At 42.6% G+C, this 21525-nt stretch overlaps 1 protein-coding gene across 9 annotated transcripts in view; it reads right to left on the bottom strand.

Moving 5' to 3' along the window:
• The window catches only part of LOC147635312 (uncharacterized), a 112776-nt gene that overhangs the window by 4312 nt on the left and 86939 nt on the right, over nucleotides 1-21525 (bottom strand). For 6 of the 9 annotated variants that reach the window (XM_086802555.1, XM_086802549.1, XM_086802550.1 and 3 more), the window contains 5 exons: nucleotides 7772-7962; nucleotides 7560-7681; nucleotides 5860-5971; nucleotides 5525-5672; nucleotides 5271-5432 (listed from right to left, as the gene is read on the bottom strand). In XM_086802555.1, coding sequence (XP_086658681.1) covers nucleotides 5271-5432; nucleotides 5525-5672; nucleotides 5860-5971; nucleotides 7560-7681; nucleotides 7772-7962 — 735 coding nt within the window. The remainder of the gene's footprint in view (nucleotides 1-5270; nucleotides 5433-5524; nucleotides 5673-5859; nucleotides 5972-7559; nucleotides 7682-7771; nucleotides 7963-21525) is intronic. The other 3 variants (XM_086802557.1, XM_086802556.1, XM_086802558.1) reach the window with 1 other exon arrangement.

The raw sequence follows: 21525 nt of genomic DNA, 5'->3' as shown, positions 1-21525 counted from the left end.
ATGTCTCTTTGGCCACTTTGGCCGAGGGAGAGTCAACGTGCCATCTGTGGTCATGAAATCCGATCACCAACTTGATTCAAGACATCCATGGTCTTTGTCACTAGCCAATATTTTTCAGAAAATTGGTGCCAAACTCCATGAGATGGAAGATTGTTTGATAATTTTTGCATGTGATCTATGTCGTATATTTACATGATTATGTGGGAAAGGAACATGTCAACGTGACTTGTTTTTGGGCATGGACATTGCCTGCACGTTTGCATATGCATGCGCATGGACATTGCTGGCACTATTGCATATGAATGTATGTGGGTTTTGGAAATGCCTGAATATCCCAAAGGCACGTGTATTTGTAACCAACACAGGACCTCTCTCAACACTGAACCATTGATGCTATTAAACACTTAAACATTTAAGCGCATGCACTAACCAAATTCACATAAAGCTGAAAATGTAAATAGCACATTTGAAGCCACATTGAGGCCGACCCCCGTTGGAATAATGAATGTACCAAGGAGAATATAATGTTAAAACTTTGAGGGCTTCCTTCACAAGGAACTAGCCAGATTATCCTATACGATAGAATGATTCAAGTACAAGACTTCTCACATAGATATCCGCTAGATATCGGATATCCATAATAGTTCTTCCAAGTGTGGGCTCTAATCTTCCCCACAGAATTAACCCACTAGAACACTGATAAAGATATACATCCACAGGGCACCGATTTTTCCTAACTCCCAAGTGTTCATTGCTAATCATGAGATTACTGAGCAATATAACACTAAAAGATTCTAACGAGTATTATCATATAAACCAAATGAGGTATAATAGAAAATACTGGCAAGTATTTATGGGAGTGTAACCTGTAGAATCCTGAAAAGCAGCTCACTACAGGTACTAGCAGGGCAGAATGGAGCTGCCTAGTTAGGTACAAATAACCATAAACTCCACACAGGAGTAAAAAGTAAGTACACACAGGTTCAGCCAGCCAGAACATGCATTTTAGCAAGTACAACAGGTATAACCAGCCCGTACAGTCCATTTAGCAGTACGGAAATTGTTAAATATTGCGGTTCTAGTGTGTGTGAATAGTCGCTAGCATGTGGGTTTTTTTGACTGTGGGAACCTCTTAAGAGGATCTTATGTAAGCAATGTACATAGGTAACATCTCTTAGGGACACTTGGCATCATAGTTTGACATGTGGCATATGTGGTGGTAGCATATGTATGCACCTTGTAAAGGGGGGTCTCTCCTAGAAAAGGACCATTATCATAATGATGAAGTGTGCCTAATCTTCATTCCCCCTCTTGCTAATCACTCTTGTTTAACCTTGTGATTAAAACCCTAATACCTAACAACTGGTATCATAGCTAGTGCATAGTCTAGCTGCCGCCACCAACGGTGATCAAGACAGCTACTTTGCATCCTTGGGAAACGTTGATTTTGCTAGGACAAAAGTGGTCACCATGCTTTAGTTCTCTTACTCAATTTAATATGCTTCCAGAAAAACCCACAAGTCTATATTTCCATTTTTCATAATCTTGGACCATTCAAACCATAATGTCCAGCCATTGAAATGTAAATTCCATTAAACACAAGGTGCCCATTTTATAAAATGGCCACCCTTCTACAAGTGAGTGTGGATGTCGCCGAAGATACCCACACATACATCGTGGAAGAATCAAATCCCTCAAGCTATTTACACACTATTTCGGCAGTTCATATGCAATGTGTGTGCCAGATTGGATTACTCCCATGTGCGAGGAGATCATGTTGTTGTGTGTCAAAATTGATTCGTGTGATCTATGTGTCAAATGGTATCACATCAACACACATTGCTTGTGAAGAGGCGGCAGCTGATATATGGCAGTGGTCATGTCGTGGTAAGACAGAAATTGTTGATCATTTGAGGGGTGAGTTGCTTGACTTCAATGGAAGTGGAAACAATTTAGCAACTTTGTTTTGTAGTGCACACTCATGATGAGGGGTGAGATGCTTGACTTCAGTGGATGTGGCAACAATTTGGCAGCTTTATTTTGTCGCTTTGGCTTCAGTGAAAGTAACCATACTTCAGTGAAAGTGGCAACTTTATTTTGTTGGTCTGGCTTCACTGGAAGTAACCATCATCAACAACCTTGATAATTTTTATTTTGCAAACTCAAAGTTTCATGCTATGATCTGAACAGTTCTCTTTTTCTCCCTACTCAGCTGTCATGTGCAAGAAATGCCATGACCATTCTCAGAGGCTAATCCAGAAGGGGCAGCCAAGAAAAACATCATTAGAGTCAGAAGTTGGAGCAACACAGTGCTGATTTGGCAGTAGTGTGGACTTGGAGCATGGAAGACATGGGAGATGCTGTCATAGGACCTAGCGGCTGCGTTGGAAGAGGCTGTCGGCTGAGCCAGGATTGCTGTCGGAGGCAGGGGTGCTTCAGTTTATGTGGAGGAATGCCAGTCGGACAGCGTTGAAGCATTTACAGTATGCTATGTATTCAAGAAGACTATAAATAAGGAAGTGGTGCTCCTCAATGATTCATTCACTCCCATAAGGGGTGGGTCCTTAGGGTCCAAGTAGGGACTAGATTTTGGGTGTTTTATCAACTTTTTTTATGAGGCAGCCTAGGGCTGTGGACTAAGTACCTTTTTGTACTATATGAAATATACTGAATTTCCAGCATGTCTCTCTCTCTCTCTCTCTCTCTCTCTCTCTCTCTACTCTCCCTTTTGTCTGCGTTTTTGCATCAGCATGTTCTCAGTAGTGTTTAGGGCTGAAAGAAGACCCCCAGAGCTTCCGCGTGTTACATTGGTATCAAAGCATCAGGCTCAGCAAAGCTAAACACTGAATCAATCCCATACGATGGTGTACAGGTCCAAGGTACAGGAAAGTACACGGATGCGAAGCCCAAGGCAAGGAACACAGAACCGGGAAGAGCTCCCAGGAGGTTTGTTGGTGGTGTTCCACAAAGCCAGAGGGGATGGCAGTCCTATGAGCTAGATAGGTTCTCGGGCAACGGTCCCAAGAGTGAATTATCCTCCAAGGGGTGATGTGAGAGTGCCAGACTCATTTCTCAGGAATGAAGACCAACACAGTGTTCAGAGTCAGGGCAAGAATGGATTGTAGACTAGATGGAACAGATGCATAGATCTTATTCAGCGTCAGAGTGGTTTTGGAAACCGGGCCGGGGTTTCAGTGAAAAGGGTTGCCAGAGTTGGATTGATGACAGAGGGACTCCGGGAATAGACTGGGATGATGACAATCATCCAAGGAAAAAGTTGGAATCCCGTCATCAAGTTTAGCAGAGGGGGATGTCATATGCAAGAAATGCCATGACCATTCTTAGAGGCTAATCCAGAAGGGGCAGCCAAGAAAAACATCATTAGAGCCAGAAGTTGGAGCAACACAGTGCTGATTTGGCAGTAGAGTGGACTTGGAGCATGGAAGACATGGGAGATGCTGTCATAGGACCTGGCCGCTGCGTTGGAAGAGGCTGTCGGCCGAGCCAGTTGGAGTCGGCTGAGCCAGGATTGCTGTCGGAGGCAGGGGCGCTTCAGTTTATGTGGAGGAATGCCAGTCGGACAGCGTTGAAGCATTTAATGCACTGAAGGCTGGCCAACCAGCAGTCGGCCAGTATGCCATGTATTCAAGAAGACTATACATAAGAAAGTGGTGCTCCCCAATGATTCATTCACTCCCATAAGGGGTGGGTCCTTAGGGTCCAAGTAGGGACTAGATTTTGGGTGTTTTATCACCTTTTTTATGAGGCAGCCTAGGGCTGTGGACTGAGTGCCTTTTTGTACTATATGAAATATACTGAATTTCCAGCATGTCTCTCTCTCTCTACTCTCCCTTCTATCTGCGTTTTTGCATCAGCATGTTCTCAGTAGTGTTTAGGGCTGAAAGAAGACCCCCAGAGCTTCCGCGTGTTACGTTGCTCATGAAGGGGATTGTCGGGGATATTTCATTAAAAAAAATCATGTGATGTATCCAATGTGTGGACAATTTGTCTAGAGTGTTCTAGAAGTATGTACGTGTAAATAGATGCTAGGATAAACATAGAATCAACGAAGCTTCATTTGCATCGTCCGTGTCCTTAAGTAAAGTTTAACATTCTCTCAATATTCCATGCAACCCACCACGGTTACAGTCTTACTATTTATACACGGTCTCATAGGCCATTCTGGCCTCTAGCAGACGTTGATGAAGCTCTCTCTCTCTCTCTCTCTCTCTCTCTCTCTCTCATGTGCGTGCCCGCACACACACTTGTCCATCTTCACACTAATCTGGGCAAAGTAGGCACCTAGCAGTAGCATAACTTCCCATGTGACAAAGCGAATGGGATGCTGTACCTTCAGGAGCAGATAATCCGATTGCAGAAAGAGAACTCTGAGCTTAAGGAAAAGCTTCGAAGTTTCAAAAATGATAAACAAATGTGGAGGCTTCTCAGAAGGAGTTGAAAATAGAAGAGATTTTATCAACAGTCAAGTAGAGAAAACTCTTCAACATAGCATCAGAAATTTCAGGAAGAAAACAAAGCACGTCCCAATTTTTTTGACAGGGGTCATCATCACAGAAATCAAGGAGCAGAGGACAAAGCACAAGTCAATAAAGTTTTTAGAGGGGTTGTCTTCATGGCAATCAAGAGGCAGAAGCACCATGATGAACTAGCACTGCTTTCTTTAAGTGCTTTGCCCAAGGAAAAAAATAGGGGGTATTTTTAGCTGAATGTCTACCTTACAAGGTTCTCTAAAAATGGATGGGCTGTTTCACAAAGGAAATTTGTGGCAAAAGAAAATTAAAAATTACCCAAAATCACTAATTTTGAGTGGGTTTTGAAGACAAAATTGCCAAAAATACACCACATGTCAAGTTTCAACGTGTAACAACATAGAAGATAAATTTAAAAGATTCCCCCAAAGTTTCTATATTTTCATATATCTAGAGAACATATATTTGCCAACCTGTCTATATTTATACCATGAAAATAGGCTCTTATTTCTCTACCCTGGCTATGTCCAGGACCTACCCCTAGTATGCCATGTTTATGATGTGCCCATGCCCATGCCCATGCCCATGCTATGTCATGAGGGTTGCCTGTGAGAAGTGGTTTGATATGGGATGAGTCACTTCAGCCAGTAGCCAAAGCCACATCCACAACCGCATGGGACATCCCATCATTCAAATCAATCACTCACCTTTATAGGTGGAAAAACTCATCATGATGGACAAAGACATGTAAAACGCCAACAGAAATGCATATGCTTGTACCTCTAGATGAAATACAGGTTGCATTGAGGTCCTCTCCATGCCCATCACAGTAAGTGAGAACGAAGCATCCCCTTCATGAAGAGATTCCCTGGTATGACCATACATTGGGCTCTTTTTATCTATTATGTGCCGTACCATCAGCCCATACCTCAAGTACGACACCTAGTCAAACAGTTGGGATTGTAATCAGATGCTTCCTTACCATCACATCCTTTAGCTCTTATTGTTGATAAGAACTGAATAGAGAAAAATACCTCTGGATGCACAACCTCCAAGTCCTGTGTTGAGCAGAAAACTGACCCGGAAGGAAGGGTCACAAATATTCTAAAAGTCAAGCATATTTTGGCATCAACCAGCTCACAAGGTGATGGGCCGGTAAGCACCAATCGCACCGCAAAAGCTCTGCATGACAGTAACATACCATTTTTACGATTGTGACCATATTAAAGACACCCATTGCTTCTCATAATACACACAAAGCTCTGCATGAATGTAACAGACCACATTACTACTGTAGCCCTGTTGAAGATAACCATTGCTTCTAATAAACATAAAACACAAAGATCTAAGCAAGTAACTGGCATCTTACTTGTACTTTTCCTGCTGTTCAAGACCCAAAACAGGTAGGAGGTCATCAGTCTTGATTATGGCTTTCTTGGAGCAGCGTATTGGATAGGATGGTTGAGACATGCGAGCAAAAACTGCAAGATACATGAACAAAAGCGTTAACATGTGCTTATTATCACAGAAAGCATTACATTCTGACTGAAAACCGAAGGCGAAGTGATATGAGACCCCAGCCTGTGCAATGAGAGCATGTAGTTGCATGGCAGTAGCAAACCAACCTCCAGGGGGTGTATCTTTGTTGGTAGAACCTAGCAAACAGGATGCATAAAGCAAAGGAAATGAGACTATGGTGCCAACAGGAAAAGAAATGAATTTGATGATCTTAGGTGGTCACTTGAAGACTGTAACCGCCAACAGAAGGTCAATGCCTCATCTAAATGAAAGCTGGTTCATGAAACCAGAGGACAAGGTGAAGCTGTTCAGGGATAAGGACCGTGAGTGGAATATGAACCAACTATGCTGCATAACTGCTATGAGGCAAAGCATAAAACTTGGGACAGTATCAGCAATAAATTGGTTGGAATCAATGTGTGCAATCGAAGGTAACGGATTCATCTAGTCAGCAATCATGCTCTAAGAATATATGAGTATGACCAGAGTTATCATCATTCTGCTCTTGGATTGAAAAGGGTGCGGGATATAATGGAGTGTAAGCCAGACCTGTACTTGAGATTTATGAAGAACCAGGCAGGTAAAAAAAGGGGTGTCCCAGTAGCATACAGGACACCAGGTAGCAGATGGGCAGACAGGTGGCCTGACAAGGCAGCCTTGGAAGCAGCCACTCAGCTGGCAGACAAGCACTGGGGTTATTAAAAGCATCCCTTTCTCCTTTCTGTAGTGCCTGCCTGAACAAAAAATTGGGCTGACACCCTTAATGGCTGGCCAACAGCGCTGAGCTTGGCCTATTAAAACCAGCTCTTTGTGACCCTTCATTATAATGATAATATAATGTTCTAAACCATACTTAATACGCCTCATAAACCTAACATTAGGTTTTAAGGCATCAAATTGCCTCCAAACCACGAACCCACTGGTATTCTGAGCTGTCTAGTAATCCCACCTTGAAATCACACAATTCCAGACATCAGTTACATGGAATTCAACTCCAATTCATGGTACACCAGCTTTTGAGTCCATCCTTGACTCTCCATGGTCGATTATGGAGTCCTACATCATTGTAGCTATACCTACTGCCTCTAGCATCCTGCTGAAGTCCTTCTAGCCGTTTATTATGGCAACTTGTTGCTGATAAAAGAAAGTCACCATTTGAGGTTAGGTGCCACGCATTTTATTCCAATTAACCTGAACTTCATATGAGTATGCCTTGGCAATCCTGTTTAACAAACCCTCCAATCACTCCATTACTGATTTCAACAAAGCCATGTGCTTCCAAAATCCACACTACCACCACTCTTTCTTGAACCTCCATATCCAACTTGCACTCCTTAGTTATCATAGACTCACTTGCTATGCTCGAGCTTGTAAACCAAATTTCCCCTCTATACAGGCACCTGCATCTTCCCGTAGATGATGGAGTCTTCACAAGAGAACACTCAGTATACAATTTACCTCATCAATGAGTTCTCCACTCTTCGGTATCACAACTACTTAGTTTAGAGCTCACAGCAAGGCATTATGTTCAAAACTTAAAAATAGGTTTACCTGCACCACTAAGAAAAACAAACAAAAATTGTGCCATCAATGTGTTCACGTTTGCCACAAGGAGGCAAAAAGGCGAGCGAGCAGCAACTGGTGCTCCTCCAAAAGTTGTCGAAAGAGAGAGACTGCATAAAACCACACCTAGTTTACTAACAACAAACAATATCGCCACACACATGCACACACGAGAAACATGTTTGGATAGTTGCACTTACGCATACAAGAAGATATTCAGTAAGGCTAGACAGCGTTGCCTTGCTGATACCAAGGGGCTGGTTGTTGCATCCTCTGGCACCACTCCATTGAAGCTGAGCCCATCCACATCTAGTAAATACAATGGCGTGAAAAGTAACCCTAATGCCAATGGAGCAAGAAATACTCCTACCAGAAAGTGACCAATTGGCATCTACATGGGAAAAGCAAAGCCAAGCAAAGATTAGTGAAAGTGCAAACAATAGAACAAAATCAATCAAGAAACATTGAGTCTATTACCAAAGTCTAAGTGCTTCAAAAAGGTGTGTACAAGTCTTGGGGTGCAGCCTCACATGGAAAATGAGCTGTTAGGATCATTTCTCTAAAGTATTTGTTCAAATCAGCCCTTTGTTAATTGCCTTGTTTCCTTGGCTAAGGATAACACTGCTCAACATGGGTCAGCCATGGTCTTTGGCATCAACAGTATCACATTAGACTTGACAATGGGCTTGGGGCCACGAGAGGATCTAGGTCATGCAAGATAGTGTAAGATCCCTCTAAATTACGCAGAAATTTTGAGAATTACGAAAAGGCAGGTATGCCGCTATGCTTAGAATTATCGCTAATTTTTAGAACTAAAAGTGTATTTAAAATGAAGTGATATAAGACTCGTAAACCCTCTCTTTTAATTAAATATATTATATAAATTAAGGTTGAATGGATTTAATTTAAAAAGATGCATGTACATAAGAAGTTATCCATGTTAGACTTGGGTTTATCTGTGGTGCATGGTATAATTCGCATAAGGTGTGTGAGAGGGAGGAAATATTCCAATTTTAGACCAGCCTTGCCTGCAACACGATTTTGACTGATTTGAGGCCCAATTTGGACTGGCCTCAAAAGGGTGAAGTTGTGCGTCTACTTTCAAGTTTTTCAATGAGATAAAAAGCATCCCACTATAGCTAAAGTTATGGCCAAAATACGAGTCTGCAGATTTTGGGAGCATGCAGAGGGTGAGAAAGCTCTCTTTTTCCATCATGGACGCAGAAGACCACAGGCTCCCCAACCCTAAAGGCTATAACAAGTTGACAGGGGTTTTGTAGAGAGAGAAAAGAAAGATTGCCTATCAGCCCAAAACTTTGCCAAAATTCCGTCTTTCCATCATAGGTAAGCCTCTGTCAAATACAATTTGCTTCCATCATATGTAAGCCTCTGTCAAGCACAATTTGCTTCTACTGTTCATCTCTATGGCTTTTGGCAGTGGCCGAAGAACAATTCTCTTTCTCCTTGCCTGATTCTTGGCCTGAGGGGCTTTCTCTATAAATAATAAGTATGGTTGATATGATCAACCCTTACGTGATAGTTCAGCCTGGGAATTAGGAGAAATTGGCTCAAGGATGGACTACTATGTGCCGGAATGCAAGCTATGTTTTTTCTCTCTTCTCTATTAATTCAATTTACATAGTTTGATGTTCTGCATACGAGTAAGTATTGAGAATGATGAAAAGGCTGATTTTTTTTGCAAAAAGGAGACTTCTATTAGGTATAAATAAACAATACAAAGTCATGGTTGGAAAAAGGACAAAACAAGACCTCATTCCTTTTTAAAAAAAACAAAAAGGAGACTTCTATTAAGTATAAATAGACAATACAAAGTCACGGACAAAACAAGACCTCATTCTAAAATGTAGGGTGATCTCAACCAATATGAGGCAAAGGTGCCAAGAGAGTCATGTGGGGTTCATCGAGAAAAAGATCCCTTGATCCCACTCCCTCATGAAAACAGTGCGCTTTGCTTGCACAGATCTGGATGGTCCCTGTATACGAGCCCATGTGGCCATAAGAGTGGAGAATATCTCCCCATATAGTGAAAATGCACTGAGTGAGTGTCATATATCTGAATCTGCCAAGCTGTGATATTGGAATCTTGCAATGAGCTCCCAAGTATGAATCCTCTACAGAGGTGGTCTATACAGTGTATAGAGGAATATCCACTATCCCTGCCTACAAAAAATATTTGTGGACCACACTAAGTGAGCCAAGCAATAGCACCCCAAGTAACATACATGGTCACTCCTCAATTTGCACATAAGCTGAGCTATAGAGCCCCAAATCCTTTGAACAGCTCTACACCCCCATATGCGATGTTACACTGTCTCAGAAGCTATCAGGCATATGGGGCAGGTAGAATCTACTCCAAAAATTGCCCTCCACTCAAGAATAACCAGAAGAAGTGGGAGAATTGGCTCCTCCTGTATGAGTGCCAACAACTCTACCAAAATCTCTCTTGAATCAATGGGGTGATGTCATAGCTCTCCTAGTAGAGTGTCCTCTGAATTTATCCAAGTAGAAGAAGCTTGGCATTACAAACAGTGTAGTTGAAAAAAGGATGACGCTTCATAGGATTGGCTGCATTAATCCACTCCCACTCATCAGGAACCCAATGAAGATATCTGATAGGACATCCACCATACAACCATAAGCACCAAGACCCATGGGTCACAATATCACGCAAATGGTCAACATGTCAGTTCTTTCCTGAGTGACTAACTACTTGTTAGAAAATATGTGATCTAGTATCCATCCTTAGTGCAAACCTTTGTGGGAAATCCTTAGTGGTACCTTAGAATAAGTGGTCTAAGGTTAGAAGGCTCTTGTTTTAATTGATTACTGTGTGTGGGTCAAGTAGGTGACTTCTTGATTCTAGCCATCACCTTTTAGGTGAGTCAAGTGAGAGATCTTAGGAGAGGTGGAGTGATTCTAGACCTCTAGACGCCTCCTCCTGATGAGTCTATACAAACAAGCTCTTCTACTCATTCACTAGAGCTATGTGGAGAGAGTAGAGTGTGTAAGCCCACCAGGGCGTGCAGTGACAGACTCAACCATGTGTCCAAGAGATAAAGATATAGAGAGAGAGGGGAGAGAGAGAAGGGAATAGGGATCTTGCACAATACACCACACTGAGCGGGGAACAGGCCCCGCCCCCTTTGAGGAATTTATTCAAGAACAATCCACGGGCACGCTGGCTAGGATCAATACAATCAATGAATACAAAACAAACAGATATGCCAATGTAGGATATCCAAGCCGATGTCGATGTCTAGGCACAAGATCTCTGATGCCGAGCATACCACGGGGATGACCCACAAGTATCTCTCACCGGGCTAGTACCAAATCTAATATCCAAATCCGAATCCAATGAATCCAAGTGCAAGTCCAGATCCAAGTCCAAGTCCAAGCAAGTCCAAGTCCAGATCCAAGTCCAAATCCAAGTCCAAATCCTACTCCAAATTCCATGTTCATGTCCAAGTTCCATGCCCATGTCCAAGTTCTATGTTCTATGTCCAAGCTCATATCCAAGTCCAAGTTCAAATCCAAGTTCCAGGGTTGTTTCCGTACGGTGTACGACGCCTTATCGTACGGAATACCGTATGTACTCTAAATTTTTTTGGGAGGTAATGGTCTTTTTTTTGCTTATCTATGGTTGTTTGAGCTTTCTCTGTACTATGATGCTTCCCTCCTTTCTAAAATACTCCATATTTGGACTTGGAAATGCCTAAGTTTATAAGTATTTTTTTGAAACACCGTATTTTATCGTACGATAAGAAAAAAATTTATATCTTACCATATTTTCCCGTACGGTATCGTATCGTACGAACCGTACGGTATCGTATTTGACAACTATGCCAAGTCCAAGTTCCCATGAGTAATCACCACAACTCCTACAACCTTGTCGTCGATGAAGAAAACCATGAAAAAGTTCGTTCTGGCAAGAAAACTGATATAAAACTTGTTTTAATGGTTTTTGGGCGATGAAAACCTCCAAAAGATAGTTTTTAGGGTTTTTGGAGCAGTTTTAGGATTTTTGAAATTTCTGTCCGTACAGCTCCGTACACGCGTCCATATTGCCCATGCATATGCCCATACAAGTCTAGGGCTAACCGTACATCTGAAAAGAAAGTTGGAGAAGGTGTTGATGGCGAAGAAGAAGCTCTCCATGATCATAATGATGTCCACACACACTCCACGATCTCCTTCATTCTTCAATGATCATGTTCATGGTACTACAAGAGAAGTCGAATCCTTTTTATCCTTGTCAGAGACCCTACTTTTTGCCAAAAAGCCTTCATGCTTTTGCTTTGCCTTTTTATGCTTTGCTTTTCTCTTTTTGCTTTTGCTTTTGCTCTTTTTACTTTTATTAATAAAATATTACTCAACTATTGGTGCTTTGCTTTTCTGGCTTTAAGGCCTTGCTTTTTGGCCTTAGAGTTGCTTTTTGAGAAAGCGCCTTTTAGCTTTTTGGTCCGGCTCAGTCTTCTCTTTCCAATGGTGCCCTTGGCTTGCAGTCAACCCTATTTGACTTTTTGCTTTTTCTTGCTTTTTGACCAAGAATGGTGCTTTTTCGTAATCAAACCTTATGGACCCTGTCCCCATGTCTTCTTTCACCTGTCTGGTATCTTGGCATGGATTTCATCATGTGAAATAGAGCTAGGAGGGCCAAATAGTTACAGAGTGCATACTTTGTGTACTTGCTTAGTGCTCAATATACTAAGCAGTCCTTTGTGGAAATACTCTCTTCATTAGCACTTCATTAGCATGTGTTTATGGTTATGTCTAAGTGGTGACTTTTGAGCATATTCCATTGCTCATTGGTCATACCTTATCTTAATCTAAGTGATTGCATGTGTTGCTTCATTGGTGTGAGTTAGCTTATGTGATAATCATCTTCATTGTTTGATTCACTTAACCATTGCCAAGCTTAAGCTCACACCATGTCTTTTAACATGGTATTAGAGCTCCTTTCCAAGGGAGTGTGCCATGTGGTCCTAAATGTGTTGATAGGATACATCTTAGCGGTTGTGGGTGTATGTGTGATTTGTTCACAAGCATTCCTCCTCATTATTAAGAGTGTGCATTAGTTGCTAAGTGGGCTGTTTTCTTGCTTCAATTGAGTGGCATTTTGAGCATTAAGAAGAGCCAACATCCAAATCTCTTTGTGAGCTTCTATGTGAACCTTGCTTTGTGCAACACTCTTTGTACCTTCTTCTCATTGCATTGGTGTGGGTGGCACACACGGTAAGCCAACATTTCTGCGATACAGTAGCTCAAACATTGAGCTATGTTCCCCAGCAGTAGGCAATGGCCAATCAACATGGAAAATCAAGAGGGGAAGGGCAGCACAAAGAAGCGGTGCGGAGATCCCGCTATTTGCACTGATTTTCAAGACATTTTCCCCGCTTTCTCTCCTTTAAAAGAGGGAGAATCCTTTTTTATTATTTAAAAAAAAAACATCACCTTTGTGAACATATTTTTTGTAATGTCCTAAGGTGTAAAGGACTCCACTTTATGTGAACCCCAACTTTGAGAGCTTGAGTCTCTATGTGAGACTCCCTTCTATGTGGTATAACAAAGCATCTGATAGCAAATCTTGTAATACCCTACAATCTATAAAGGGATTCCCCCAGTGTGTTTATTCCATGTGTTAGTCACAATGCCTAGATTTTTACATACTAAAACCAAAACTCAAATTGCATTAGCCAAAGGTTCAAAAACAAGTTTCAAGACCAAAGAGTCAAGTTACTTGGGGTGGTCAGAGTTCATGTGCACACATCTTCATTTTTTTGGTGACGGGATTCTTGAGTGAAGTTCTTTGTTGTGACAACCAGCTCCATTGTAAAGTCCTAGAGCTACAAAGGACTTCCCTATTTGTGTAATCCGGGAACAGTGTGTGTGTGAGAGGTTGAGTACCATGGCAAATACGGTGGAAACAATGTTTGATAAAACAAACAAATTTGATGGATCCAAGTACCACACTTGGTGTATCAAAATGCAAATGTGTCTTATAGAGAAGAGTTGTCAAACCTTAAGGGTCTCCTTGTAGGGCATACCCACAACAAGACTCCAAACCTCCAAAACAAAGCCATAAAACCACACCGAGCCACGAGTTGAGCAAACTAGCTAGACGTACCGACCAGCCTCTACCCCATGACATCCCATACCGCCATGAGGCTACTCTCGAGGACCTTGAGACTGCTACCGGCCTCGACTGCATGAAGCAGGTCCACGTCTGCACTAGATCCAAGCTCTTGACCGCAAAGCTCTTGCATAGACTCGTGAGACTCTAACTGAATGATTGACCCTGGCCACCCTTTTATAAGCTCTTGGCCGGTCACCGAGCGTCCACACATGGGTGCCCGCCCATCAGTCCATCCCCAGCCCAGCTCACCAATCTGCGTGCCTGGCTCCAAGCTACCCTAAGCCTCAAAGCCAGTCTTGTGTGCCTACTACACACGGTAGATACACTCTGTGCACATGACATACTCCCCTTCCTATAAGAGCTCACTCCTGAGCTCAGTAAAAACTCGAGGTAATCCCTCTAAAGGGTAGTCAATGTCTTCCATGTAGCGTCCTCCTCAACACGATCCTTCCACTTGATCTTGTATTCCGTGAGTAGCGTATGCCGTAATCGTCTTTCATGAAATCCACGAATCTTTCCCGGTTCGTGTGGCACAAATGTCATATCCTCAACATCTATGATTTCTTGAGGAGTAATTAACTGGTCTGCTCCACCCAGTACTTCCTTAAGTCTACTGACATGAAATACGGGATGAACAAGTCCAGTTCATATGCAACTAAACCTATCCGGCATTTAACCCGAAATGGTCCGTAATATCTAGGGGATAATTTCCGAGATCGGCCCGTCCGTAAAGTCTCGGAATCTTTCAGAACTTGCAAATACACCATCGTTCACCGAGAGAGTTCACCATCGTTCCTTCAAAGAACTCTCTCGGTGAACGATGTCTATTAGAATAAAATGTCTCTATCTTAAGCGCTTCTAAAAGATTCCTTTGCAACTTCTAACATTTCTTGCATGTCTTGCAAAAAGGTACGTGCTGCATCGTGTTGAAGTCTTGAAAATCTCACGATAACATGTGATCTAGGTTGAAACCCGTACATAAGCATAAAAGGACTAAAACCTGTACTCGTATGCTTAGTAATGTTGTATGCAAATTCTAACACAGGAAGATAATCCTCCCATGAACCCTGTCATTTGGAGACATATACACGAAGCATGTCCTCCAAAGCCTGATTCACCCTTTCAGTCTGGCCATCAGATTGAGGATGATATGAGAAACTCAAATTCAAGTTGTTTCCAAATTCTCAAAAACAAGCCTCCAAAAGTCACTTGTAAACTTGGTGTCCCTATCACTATCTATGTCTTGCGGTAAACCGTACAGTCTAAACAATTGATCGATAAACTGCCTTGCTAATTGCGTAGCTATAACAGTCTTCCGTGTAGATAAAAATCTAGTCATCTTTGTGAAGCAGTCTACCACAACCCAAATAGAATCATGGCCTTGACGTGTTCTTGCCAATCCTGTAATAAAATCCATGGGGATACTTTTCCACTTATTACCTAGGATTTGCAAAGGATGCAATAATCCCGCCTGCCTAAAGCATTCACCTTTATTTGCTTGACAAATTTGACACTTGAGGACATAATCTTCTACATACCCTTTCATCTTTGGCCAATAGAAAGTGTGTCTCACTAAAGCTAATGTCCTGTGTAGCCCAGGTTGTCCAACAGAAGAGGCGTCGTGACACTCCTTAAGAATCTTGGACCTAATGTCCGGGACCTATGGTATACAAATTTTGTCATTACAGAACAGTAAATCATTTCGAATCATCCATTGGTCTCCAGCAGCCTGAATCGTAGGCTACTCAATCATCGAGTCTTGGTCAATCAATGAGCTCCCATCCTGGATCCACTACCAATATGGACTAGATCCACTACCAATATGGACCAAAATAGTTATCAGTCTTGCAAAGCCCTCTCAATGATTGAAATAAGTCAGTGGAAATCTCGATGAATGACAAAGTATTCACCTCTCTGATCCAATTAAGCGCATCCGCTACATGGTTCATGGACCCCTTACGGTAGCATATCTCAAAATCAAAATCTTGCATTAACTCTGCTCATCTAGCCTTTCGTCCAGTTAAATCATCCGCATCACAGGTAGGTGCTTCTTTGACTATATCTTTCAAAAGTCTGAAGGCCATATCCAAATCGTTATTCCAAGTGATAGGCTGATTCGCCTTACGTCCACGATCTTTCAACAAGTTGGTCATTGGTAGTGTGAGCTGAGAGTACTCCCTCCCAGATTTCCGAAGAAAAACAACAAAATCGAGAAAAGAACGAGGTTGTCTCACCGTCTGCGGTATCGACCAAGCCAAAACATTCTCCACTCGGTCATAGTCAATGCTCAACCCGTCTCTTGTGATCTTGTGTCCCAAGTAAATGATTTCTATCATGAAAAACTCACATTTACTAAATTTAGCATACAATCGATTCTGTCTTAAAATAATCAAGACAATCGTGAGGTGTCTAACATGATCCTCGAGAGTACAATTGTATACTAAAATATCGTCCTGGAACACCACCACAAACTTCCCCAAATGCTCACAAAAAAGATCGTTCATCATTTGCTGGAAAGTGGCTGGAGCATTGGTCAATCCAAAAGGTGATACGAGAAACTCGTAATGGCTATACCTAGTCCGAAAAGTAGTTCTTTCAACGTGCCTTTCATGAATATGTATCTCGTGGTAGCCAATTGTCATGTGCAAGTTTTGCCCATGGACATGTCCTGAAGCTAGTCCAGAAGGGGTAGCTAGGAAAAGATGATTAGAACCAGGATTTGGAGCATAAAGTGCAGATGTGGCAAGCGTTGGACTAGGAGAAGGACAAAGGGGACTAGTCGTGCGTAGAAGGACAAGATAATTGCTGTCGGCTCCATGAATACTGGTTGGATCTGCGTTTTGGAAAATATATGCTTAGTCGGCTGGCCGACCAGCTCTTGCACAGCACTCCTATTGTCCAAAGGCCTATATAAAGGCACAGATGCTCATAGTTAAGGTCATTCACTCCCCCTTTGGGTCTAGACTAGGATTAGAATAGGGTATTTCACTACCTTTTCAAGGCAGCCCATGGCCGTAGAATCTATGTACCTTTTTGTACCATATGAAGATACTGAATTTCCAGCCATCTCTCTCTCTCTTCTCTCCCTTCTGTCTGCGTTTTTGCATCAGCATGTTCTAAGTGGTGTTTAGGGCTGAAAGAAGACTCTCAGAGCTTCCGCATGTTACATTGGTATCAGAGCATCAGGCTCAGCAAGGCTAAACACTGATTCAGTCCCATATGAAGGTGTACAGGTCCAAGGTACAGGAAAGTGCACAGGTACGAAGCCCAAGGCAAGGAACACAAGACCGGGAAGAGCTCCCAGGAGGTTTGTTGGTGGTGTTCCACAAAGCCCAAAGGGGATGGCAGTCTTGTGAGCCAGGAAAGGCTTTCGGGCAACGGTTCCAAGGGAGGATGATCCTCCAAGGGGTGGAGTGAGTGCCAGACTCATTTCTCACGATTGAAGACCAAGACGGTGTTCAGAGACAGGGCAGGAACGGATTGGCGATTGGATGGAACAAATGCTTCATACCTTCTATGGATGTCAATGAATTAAGTGTATTCGAAAGCAAAGAATTACAGAAGATACTTGATTCGTTTCAAGATGTATTTCCTAAGGAACTGCCATCGGGCTTACCACCTGAAAGGACAGTAGATCATCGTATTGACCTGATCCCTGGTGCTCACCCTGTTAGTATTCCACCGTACAGGATGAGTCAAGCTGAGGAAGATGAGTTGGCCACACAACTCGAAGATTATTTGAGGGTGGGCCAAATCCGTCCAAGTAAATCACCTTGAGGTGCACCTGTATTGCTTAGGAGAAAGAAGGACAACACCTGGAGAATGTGTATAGATTACAAGAGATTGAACAAGTTGACAATCAAGAACCGTTATCCTCTCCCTAGATCAGATGACCTGATTGACCGGTTAGCAGGAGTGAAATATTTCACGAAGATAGATTTACGTACTGGCTATCACCAGATACGTATTCGTGAAAGGCATGTCGAAAGAACCGCCTTTCGGACTAGGTATGGCCATTACGAGTTTCTTGTATTACCTTTTGGGTTAACAAATGCTCTAGCCACTTTTTGGCAGATGATGAACGATCTTTTTCGTGAACATTTGGAAAAATTTGTGGTTGTGTTCCTGGATGATATTTTGATATATAGTCGTACTCTTGAGGATCATGTTAGACACCTCACGATTATCTTAACTATTTTAAGACAGAATCGACTATATGCTAAATTAAGTAAATGTGAGTTTTTCATGACAGACATCATTTACTTGGGACACAAGATTACTAGAGATGGATTGAGCATTGACTATGACCGAGTTCAGAAGGTTCTGGCCTGGTGGCCTATACCGCGAACAGTGAAACAACTTCGTTCTTTTCTCGGTTTTGTTGTTTTTCTTCGAAAATCTGTGCGGGAGTACTCTCAAGTCACACTACCGATGACTGACTTGTTGAAAGGTCGTGGACGTAAGTCAAATCAGCCTATCACTTGGAATAACGATCTGGATATGGCCTTCAGACTTTTGAAAGATAAAGTCAAGAAGCACCTATCTTAGCATTACCCGATCCTAGTTGGCCTTATGTTCTTGAAACTGATGCCAGTGACTATGCCATCGGGGCTGCTCTATTTCAAGATGGTAGACCTGTTGCTTTTGAAAGTAAAAAGCTAGACGACACTCAATCTCATTGGCCAACCCTTGAGAAGGAGCTTTATGCTATGATTCACGCTCTCAAGGTTTGGAGACATTATTTATATGGCTCCAAGTTTGTGGTATTGACTGACCATCAGTCAATCAAGTATGTGTGTGATGCGGATAATTTGAGAGGAAGGAAAGCTCGTTGGGCAGAGTTAATGCAAGATTTTGATTTTGAGATCCGTTATCGGAAAGGGTCCATGAATAGTATTGCAGATGCGCTTAGTCAGATTAGAGAGGTGAATACTTTGTCGTTCACCGAGATTTCTACTGACATATTTCAATCATTGAGAGGGCTTTACAGGACTGATAGTTATTTTGGTCCATTTTGGTAGAAGATCCAGGACGGGAGCTCATTGATTGACCAAGACTCGATGACTGAGCAGTCTACCATTCAGGCTGCAGGAGGCCAGTGGATGATTCGGAACGGTTTACTATTCCGTAATGACAAAATTAGTGTACCACAGATCTCGGACATTAGGTCCAAGATTCTTAAGGAGTGTCACGACGCCCCTTCTGCTGGACACCCTCGGGTACATAGGACATTATCGTTAGTGAAACACACTTTTTATTGGCCAAAGATAAAAGGGTATGTAGAAGATTATGTTCTCAAGTGTCAAGTTTGTCAAGCAAATAAAGCTGAACGTTTTAGACAGGCTGGGTTGTTGCATCCTTTGCAAATCCTAGGTAATAAATGAGAAAGTATTTCCATGGATTTTATTATTGGATTGCCAAGAACACATCAAGGCCACGATTCTATTTGGGTTGTGGTAGATCGCTTGACAAAAATGGCTAGATTTTTACCAACCCGGAAGACCATTACAGCTATGCAATTAGCAAGGTAGTTTATCGAGCAATTGTTTAGACTATACGGGTTACCGCAGGACATAGTCAGTGATAGGGACTCTAAGTTTACGAGTGATTTTTGGAAACTTGTTTTTGAAAAGTTAGAAACAACTTTGAATTTGAGTTCTTCAGATCATCCTCAATCTGATGGCCAGACTGAAAGAGTGAATCAGATTTTGGAAGATATGCTTCGAGCATATGTATCCAAAAGGTAGAGTTCATGGGAGGATTATCTTCCTATGTTAGGATTTGCATATAACAGTACTTAGCATACGAGTACAGGTTTTAGTCCTTTCATGCTTATGTATGGTTTTCAACCTAGCTCACCTATTACAGTGGAATTCTCAGGACTTTAGCATGATGCAGCACGTAATGTTTTGCTGCAAGATATGCAAGAAATGTTACAAGTTGGGAAGGAATCTATTAGAAGTGCTCAAGACCGAGACAGATTTTATTCTAATAGACATCGTTCACCCAGAGAGTTCTCTGAAGGAACGATGGTGTATTTGTGAGTTTCGAAAGATTCCGAGACTTTACGTACGGACAGGTCGATCTCCCAAATTATCCCCTAGATACTGTGGACCATTTCGTATTACACGACGGATTGGTTCAGTCGCATATGAATTGGATTTGCCTTCTCATGTGAAAGTTCATCCTGTATTTCATGTCAATAGACTTAAGGAAGTACTCGGTGGAACAGACCAGTTAGTTACTCCTCAAGAAATCATAGATGTCGAGGACATGACATTTGTTCCACACGAACTTGAAAAGATTCTTGCAGCCTCCTCAGAACTGTACCTACAGCTGTCCTTGTGAAGCGCCGCCTGTACCCTTGTGATGCGCTGCCTGTACCAGCTGTACAAGACTGAACTGTACGCGCCTGTACCTGCTGGACAGGGCTGTCAGTACCCGCTTGCACCTATCCGTACAGGTCAACACCTGCAACAAGCCGTACCTGTCCGTACCAGTCACTTTGCAGCAGCCTGCGCCAGCTGACCTGCAACAGCCGCCTACGCCAGCTGTCTAGCCGTCACCCGTACCAGATGACCTTTAGCAGCCGACTGTACCAGCCTGCATCTGCCAACCTGTACCAGGTGACCTGCACCGACTTGCACCAGCTGTTCTGTACTGGCCTGCACGGTTCTCTTCAGGCGATCCTCACGCTTCCTCTCCACACAACAGCCTATACGTGTTCTCTCCCACACAGCCAGCCGACCAGTCCCCTTTCTCCAAAAAGCAAGAGAGAGAGGGAGAGGGAGGCGTGTACTCTAAAAGTAGAGTAGCCCCCCCTCCAAAATTATCCTAGTGGCCCTCCCTTAAAGTTTTTAAAAACTAAGGGCCACCCAAGGTTTATAAACCTTATAAAATTTAATAACTTGTGCCCCCCCTTCACACTTGGGGTTGTCCACATATTACTTTTGTCCGGACACCCAAGTATGCATCTTTAAAAATTTATCTTGCTCACCAACCACCATGCTGACACTTATGCTGTTCCACTTTTACAGGGTCATGACATACCCCCCTCTTGAAAAATGGCAAGCGTCCTCGATTGCAATCTGGTGATATAGCAAAATATCCAGAGTGAAAAGTACAATATGGCAAGATCAGCGTCCCAATCTCTCTAAGCCATGCATATGTAACAACATTCACTGCAAACCAATGGTGTAGTAATAGTCCAAGTTGTATACCATACACAACCACAACATTCAATGTGACTAGTACACATATATCATAGAAGTCCCATAAACAGATGTACTGTCAGCCATCAATACCTTCGGGTGAGACAAAAGCTGCACCAAGTGACCTCTAGATGTCATCTGAGCCTGTCTGTATCAAGGGAGTGGAGGTGCTACCCCCCTCTTGAGCATCAGGCAATGCTCCAGACTCATGCTCTGCTGAACCTGAATGAGCCGTAACAAGAGTCGGCTCCAACTCAAAGGCATCGAGATAGAGCTGCAAAACCTAAGGTGAATCTGTTAAGTCACCTTCCTCCATCCACTTCGCATCCATCGGTGAATAGTTCTTGAACACAAGATAGCGACAGGAAACTTTACCTCGTACCTTTCTTTCCTTATGTGCCAGTATCTGCTCTGCAATAAGAACCTCATCAAGTTCCTCAACTTCCGGCTGAGCCTCATCTGATACATCCTCAGGCACATTCCCATGGAAGGGCCTAAGTAGACTCACATGAAATGCATTGTGAATCCTCCAGTGATCTGGTAGCTTCAAGCCATAGGCCACCTCACCAATCTTTTCCAATACCTCAAA

The sequence above is a fragment of the Cibotium barometz genome, chromosome 9 (assembly GCF_041138505.1).
Source record: "Cibotium barometz isolate CiBa-2024 chromosome 9, ASM4113850v1, whole genome shotgun sequence".
NCBI lineage: Eukaryota > Viridiplantae > Streptophyta > Polypodiopsida > Cyatheales > Cibotiaceae > Cibotium > Cibotium barometz.
This window is presented reverse-complemented; position numbering and strand designations above follow the sequence as displayed.